We start from the raw sequence: 7,735 nt of genomic DNA, 5'->3' as shown, positions 1-7,735 counted from the left end.
TGGTTGTGTATATAAAATAAAAACGACGAGCTTTGTTATTATGTCCCTCTGTGTGTGTGTGTGTTTTTAACTTGGACAAACACAGTTTGCTTGGATAATGTAATATTACGTAATGTCCTTATCTGTCTTTTAAAATTTATAGTATATTATGAAAGATATCATAGGACTTAGGCAACCAGATAGCTATGAATTGCATTAATCAGGTGTAGTTCTGGTGGATACTCTCTGCATACGAACAACGGGGACCAATATCATCATATCAATAGCAAATTATTGTTTACAGAAAAACTGTCTATAGTTACAACGCGTAGATCATATCAGCTTGAACTAAATGAAAGAAGATTGAAGATACTGCAGCTTTGCCGGTCAAGCATAGGGTAGGTATAAGGAAGTTATCGCCTGGGTATCATTACTTGTTCCTGGTTAGCTTATTTGTATGAAGCTTCCCCCAATCAACTTCGTATACAGTCACTGAAACACTTCCTTGTAGCTCATCTCTTAGCGTAAGGAGCTTCTAGCTCTCAAGCTGGCGTGACGATGGTTATTCAGAACTTGGCATGCTGTTTCTGACTTCTGGAAAGCCCTTTGTGAAGAGGAAATGAATCCCATTTTCCACACTCGGGAGACCCACAGTGCTATTCCTGCACAGCCAACCAACTCTTGAAATGATAAGCTGTATGTTGGGACTTACCGTACATTTATTCTTGGCCTCATATGTCTTTCATCGTCTAAGTAACTATCTGATCGATCACCATAATTGCTGTTTCTTCCTCGTTGCTGTTTATAAGATTCTTCACGCCCACGGCTTTTGTAATCATTATATCCATTATCTTGGCTTCTCCTGCTGCTGCCACGTGAGTCTCTGGAAGTTCTTTTCGAGTTATCCTTAAAAGAGGTTCTTTTGTCTCTTATCCTATCACCACGACCTTCGGATGAGTCCCATCTGCCATTTTGACCTGCCTTACCACCTCTCTGTCTATTTTTGTTAAATGACCTACCATTGTTGCTCTCCAAGTCAGAGGAGGGCTCATCTTCACTATAGGAGTTGCTTCTCCTTCCAAAATCCCTTCTTGATCCCCATTTATTCCCTTTATTCTGCCGACTTGTGAAATCCTCATCATCGGAGTCAGAGCTGAGGCCATCGTCCTCTGAGACAAAACTCATGGCACCTTTGTTCCTAGATCTTGGTTTAGAATAAGAAGCCTGATTAGATTTCCCATTAGTTTTAATTGGAAGGTCATCATCTGTGTCAAAATCCACTTCAGCATCCTCAGAACCACGAAAAGTCCCTTGCTGATGTCTCGATCTAAAATGTGCATCACTTGTGAGGGAACTGTTCCTACCACCAACAGGCAAACTGCTATCAGCATTATCAATGTCTTCGGATTCGGAGTTGACCTCAATATCCGAGAAATCTATTCGAGAACTTCTGTTTGTTCCATTACTCTCTATCTCATAACTGTCAACATCGTCGTCGTCTTCATCATCAAAATCGTTAAATCCTACCCCTGGTTTCTCAGGTGCAGGGTATTCAGTTTCATAACCTTTTGGAGGCCTCCTGCTCTTGTAGAAACCATCTTCATTGTCCCTAGAAGTATCTTTTTGTTCTCGCCTATCTAGGGGAAAATCTTCATCCAATTTCTGAGAATCTGCATACTCGAAGGTAGCAACGTCCGCCCCATCCGATTCATCATCATCAAAATCAAAATTCCATGCATTAGAAACATCTTGCCGGCGAGATACCTTGTCCATCTGCATCCTGGGTCCATGTTGCCTCTCCTGCTGTTGAGTGACCATATAGTCATCAGCTGGGCGCTTGCATTCACAATGAAAACACACCACATTTCTCCTATAATTCAAGAAATTGCACCTGCCAATTGATAAAAGGAAATAACCATTTTTGTCATTGCCACAAACAGGGTAAACAAATATACAAGAAATATATTAGAAAGTGAAAGCTTCAGGTAAAAGAAGTCCTTCAACAAAGTTTTCCCAAACATTCACACAATTAGATATCTGCTAACTTCAACGAGCATGTAAACAAATGTACAAGTTTAATCGGGCATTCATGCAATCATAAACAGAATTTGCAGCTTGGTCCAGGCAGAAAGGAGATTAGCAGTTGTACAATGAAGAGACGACTAAAGTTGCTTCTTAGATGTCCTCCTCATCTGGATAAACTTGCTAAAGTAGCCACTGCTACTAGATTCAAGCCTCAACCTAGGCATCTATTATTATTTATTACGGTGCTTAAGTAAATACAGCAAAAATAAATGCCTGCCTAATTTAACATATTGCTGCAGAATTCAACAATATACTCATGTCAGAAGAAAAATAGGAAAGACTTAATAAGAAAAGGCAAAAAGAGGACATACTGGGGACATTCCCACTCTCCTGGAAGCAGCTGTCTCTTTGGGCGGTTGGCATCACATTGTAAGCATATGGTATTCTTCGCGAAATTCATGAAGTCACACCTGACAGTGTAGCTTGCTGTTAGCCATGTATCCAGAGTAGCCAAAAGCGAAAACGCGAAAAATCGCTAAAGTTTATTGGAGCTTTAAGAGCAAAGTGCAATTAAAGCGTGGGCTTAGCGAAGAAAAGCGTCAATGAAGAAAAAAAAATAAAAATAGAAATGTAATGCAAGAAAATATACCTATAACCACAAGTAATAGTTACTTGGACAAAAGAACGGAAAAACTACAATTAAGCTATGCATATGTTGTTGCACACTTAAAGACAGAACTCATCAGTGAAGGTGCCACGCGCCTTAGTAGCTTCACCTTCACGCCTACCCTAAATTGCCAATTATGCAAGGTGAAGCGCACAACCTGGGCTTCACCAAGCTTTAGGACTTGAGCACGCTTTAAGTGAGTCTTTAACAACACTGAATGTATCAACTCTACATTTGAGAATTATGTTCAATTTTTTTTTCTTCCCGACTCTATAAGTTCATAACAACCGGTTGTTGAGAAAAAAGTTCATAACAACCTAAACTACAGGATCAACTACAAGGGTAAAGAGTGAACTAAGAAAAATGATAAACAATTTATCACCATGCAGTTAATCCCATTCAAGGTGAAGCCCTGCATTGCTTTGTGGATTTCCAAAGAAGATTGTCAAAGGCTCATTTGAGGCGCGCTTTAGCCCTGAAGCTCAGGAAGCTCAAGGCAGGCGCTTCGCTTCACTTAGGATGCGCTCCAATGTAGGCAAGACACTGAGGCATGTACCTCATTGCTGATAAGTTCCATCTTGAATAGAGGGGTACTAAACAATAAATATGAAGTGCAAAAAGAGACATTAATTGTTAAGGAAATCATTATGAATGAAGTTATTATTCTTTTTCGTCTTAAATACATGTTTTTGCTTTTTTCTTCGTTGCGCCTTTTTAACTAAAGCCCACATGTTCATTGCGCTTCGCGCTTAAAGCCCGATAGACCAGGAGCGCTTTTTAACGCTTTTCACTTTGACCATGATAGCAGACTTAGTGCAGAAGAAAAGAAATGAAACCTACTTTGGACACAGCCAATCTCCTTTTTTCATCTCAATGTCGTCACGTCCTACTCGTTTCTTCGGAGGGGGAGGTGGCTGCTTCACCTTTGGAGGTGGTTTTTTAAAAATTGGAGGTGGAAGATTTGGATCTATTGGAACAGCACTCAACTTGACTACTTCATGAAGCAATTTACGAACAACAGTCTTCACAGATTTCTTCTTCGTAAGGCTCTCATTAACAACGGATCCATTGATTGCATCAAAACCATAAGTCAGTAGGACACGCATGACATCAATTGTCCTTGCTTCATCCTCCTTATTGGTAAGTAAATATGCCCTTTCACAAGAACTCCTCAAATTGCAAGAACTGCAAACCTGATACAATCATGCGATAAGTTGGATTGGTCATTGAAAAATACAGCTAGCAAATGCCCAGATCCATAAGCTCAATAAATCATGAATTCATCATTAGTGAATATTCACCTTGCGAAAGAATAATGTTCACCTACTTTAGCCTTTTTAAAGCTTCCCTACACTGATTCATGCCATGTTATGTCCTAATAAGGTGGTAATATTCAGATGCTTAAAGAATGCAATGTCAAGCATTCCCAAGTCCAAGACAAACATTACCAATAGTTCAGCTAATCTGAAACAATCTTTATATGTGAGTCAAGTGAAAAACTTGATTTTTCTTTACAAATCTTAAGCTAATATAATGTTGACTTGAGTAACCGCCTAGTATAAAAGCTTAATCTGCTAGAAAATGAATGCTTTTATTTAGTTAATAGAAGAGCCTTTGACATGGTAGAAAACGCCCTTGCACCTTTGAGAAATAACCTCTTGTTTCTAGTTTCTTTTTGGTGCAGCCATGAGAATCCTATTGTATAGAAAATTGGGTGTTTCTTAGAGAACCATTTTCGATAGAGGCTCTCTACCTTCTGGTATATTGCTTGTACACGGAACATTCCCATATTAATATAGTTATTTACTTTAAGGAAAAACAACCCCCTCGTGTCATGAGCCAAGAACCTGGAGATGTTTTGATGGAAGAAGGCAATGAGACTCAAATTCAAGACCTATGCCTACTACAATACTATATTAAATAGTGTGAACCCCTCGAGAATGAACACTATTGTTTAGTAAATTATGTCTTTAACGTATATACTTTTTTCATGTACATTGCCACTCCATAGGCTGCTTACAAAGTATTATGGGTGACAGCTAGAGCCTGCTGCTTTCTAAAAACTATAGAAGTTTAATATTCAACAACAAAATCTTGTGCTGCAAAGTTTAAAGTTTTATCACTTTCTGAAAGCAATGTACCAAGAGGAGATCTTAAAGCATTTCAATAACAAGAAGATTAAAATAGAAAATGTTTTTCAGCAAATGCACGAAACGACAAGAACTGTGAACTTCCTCCATCACATGCCAAATCCTATCAAGACTTCACATATAGCAAATTAAATTGAGCGCACAACAAGAAGTAAATACAAGAAAATGGGAATGAAAAAAAACAGATTTCCATAAAGAATCAATAACAGAACTTCTGATAAGGCATGAAAATTATTTTTACAACAAAGAATCCAAACTTACATCTCCTTCGTCCAGATGGACGTGTTTCCTCAATAACTTGGCGGAAAAAACCACCTTCTTGTCTGCACTAGGACATCCATAACCAACCAAAATTTGGAGATCCTGTCTCGACAATGACCTGAAATCAATTAATCACTCTGTGCATCAAGAGTTATTGTTTGTCACTAGAACATCGTGGTACTCTTTATAATCACTCCCCTTAATTCTTTACTTCAAATTTTGCCTCTAAATCCGGCAACACAGAGCTGAAAAATGTCACTGAAAGGTCTCACTTCATTGTCCTTTAACAAACAGCTAAAGCCTAGAGCCCTAATTTGGAGGAGATGTCACCTCAATACCTGCTGAGTTCAAGCGTAGGCAGGGCCGACAAAAGGTGATGGTAATCAAATAAAAAGTCATCGCTTCCTTTTGGACAATAAACAAAACAATCTACTCTGGTTAATTACCATATCAAATGCTTTTGAAAGAAGGTCACTTGGCGGGCTGCCTAAACCTCCAACATGTAAGGAATCGATTCGCCATCTAGTAATCCCGTCCCCCATTTCCCCCTCTGCTTCCCACTATGTATAATTATCATTAAAAAAAAAGGAACAGCGGAAACTGCATAAGTTAATTAACTAGACTCACAGCTTGCTATCAAAAAACAAAACAATTGTGTATATTCGCAACCAACTATGGATCTCATTCATCTATCACAACTTTAGAAGTACTTCTCACAGTATAGTAATATAAGAAGAGAGCGAGAACTCCTCAATAGTAAGAGTCAATTAAGTTACTAACATAGCTACCTAAGGTAAACTTGAAATAAAGGGAAAATATGAACACCATCATTTCTAAGCTTCACGACTATCGGCCAGTCAATACTATGGCCACAAGTACAATGCAGCTCAATTGAATTCGTGTAATTGCCAAAAGTTCAATCTGAGCATGCAAAAATGGGACGAAAAAATGATTAAAAAGCATTCTTTATTCAAAAGCAGACCTCAATATATCGAAACGATCTTTGCCAAAATTAAGAGCAGCAGTCTGAACAGTCTTCCAATCCCTTGTAAAATCAAAACCCTCATCTTCAGCAACCTCAGCTACATTAAACCCTAAATCCTCAATCAACTTATCCTCATCTTTTCTCTTATGATCAAAGTAATTTTGCTGAACCAAACGCTCCATTAACTCGATCCACTCGGGCCACGGATGCACCACTTCCACCTTCTTATTCATCAACCCACCACCACCACCTAACCCATCATTCTTCTCCATTTCCGATGACCCCACATCAGAAAAGTCCGAGCTTGGACCTACCGGCTCTTGGTTTTGATCTTTGGGCTTTTTGGATTCACGCCAGGCCCGAATACGTTGAAGGGTTTGGTCCTTTTCCGCCCGTTCTTTTTCAATGGCGTCAATTTGATCGAATACGAAGCTCATGCGAGCTGATAGAGAAGAAGGTTTAGAGGGGGTTGGGTTGGAATCTGAAGAGAAGGGTTTGGTTTGTGAGAAGGTAGTGATAAGATAGGGTTTATAGGAAGATAAGCGCCTGAGGAGAAGACGAGAGAGAACCATGGTCGTATGTTTGGATTGCTAAACCCTCACTGACATTGAAGGAGGAGGGAAACCTTAAACCCTTGCAATAACTAAAATAAGTGAACAGAGTGTTGCTTTTACCTTTAAGCTTTCGATTTTACGTTCACGTACCAGTAATTTTACCTGTGTAATTTTAACATCCATGTTTGTTCTTTTTCCTTTTTATTATGAGTCGGCCATAAACAATGGGTTTACACAGCTCTTATTTTGTAGGGGTGCTTATCGGACGATGCTTATGGGTTATCGATTTTCAAATATGACTACCACTAGCTAAATCAATAAGATATGATCGTTTTGATATTGATCATTATCCCCTTCGTATTTCTCCATTCCGTCTGCTATTAGATGTAGCTTTAAAAATTCTAGGTACTTAAAGCAGGGGCGGATGCACCCTAGTCCAAGCGATCAGCCGGAAAACTTTGATTATTGCACATATAAATATTTTGCAAAAGTATACATAAAAACCATATGATACTGCTGAACAGAAGATAGTGTCAGGTCTTGTGGGTCAAAATTTGGACGACCACGGCCACTGACGAGGGACGGGACCCTCACGATACGGCGTCCTTTGGTCGTTGAGGAAGGCGATGACTGGAAGCGGCTGGAGAACATACGACATTGGTAGTAATGTAGGTGCAGCACGAGGCCATCAGAATATACTTTGGAATATTCTTTTTTGTTATATCATTTAGGGTTCAGGAGGGTATTGTCCCTTATAACTAGAAGGGGAAGGCTCTGTAAAGGGGGATCTTTTCTTTTTCTTGAACACTTGATTGAAAAGCAAGAATAGTCATTACAATATCTTCCTACATTCAAAGTTATTATACCGATGCTTAATCGTTCAATTTCGTGGTATTAAGAAGCATCATCCATCGCGCTCATTCTTTATATCTTGCAATCTAGATTTCATTATTCTTAACTGAGATTTACCTCTTCATCTTCTCTAGTTGATTTAATCAAAAAGGTTTTGATAACTTTTGGCCAAACAATTTAGCGCCGTCTGTGGGGATTTCTTTAGCTAAGATTTTAGTTTCATCTAGATCCTTGAAAGGGATAATCACCTCTTCTCTGCCTT

General features: G+C 39.0%; 1 protein-coding gene across 1 annotated transcript; it reads right to left on the bottom strand.

The window, feature by feature from the left end:
- Positions 1-226: 226 nt before the first annotated feature.
- Positions 227-6,874, bottom strand: LOC109211629. Its single transcript, XM_019375179.1, has 5 exons — positions 6,065-6,874; positions 5,083-5,200; positions 3,512-3,864; positions 2,376-2,474; positions 227-1,870 (listed from the first exon to the last, which is right to left on the bottom strand). The coding sequence occupies exons 1-5, from the start codon at positions 6,637-6,639 to the stop codon at positions 688-690; spliced, it is 2,328 nt and encodes a 775-aa protein (XP_019230724.1). The 5' UTR covers positions 6,640-6,874; the 3' UTR covers positions 227-687.
- Positions 6,875-7,735: the final 861 nt, after the last annotated feature.

The sequence above is a fragment of the Nicotiana attenuata genome, unplaced genomic scaffold (genome assembly GCF_001879085.1).
Source record: "Nicotiana attenuata strain UT unplaced genomic scaffold, NIATTr2, whole genome shotgun sequence".
NCBI lineage: Eukaryota > Viridiplantae > Streptophyta > Magnoliopsida > Solanales > Solanaceae > Nicotiana > Nicotiana attenuata.
The sequence above is the reverse complement of the archived record's forward strand: the minus strand, read 5'-3'. Positions and strand labels throughout refer to the sequence as shown.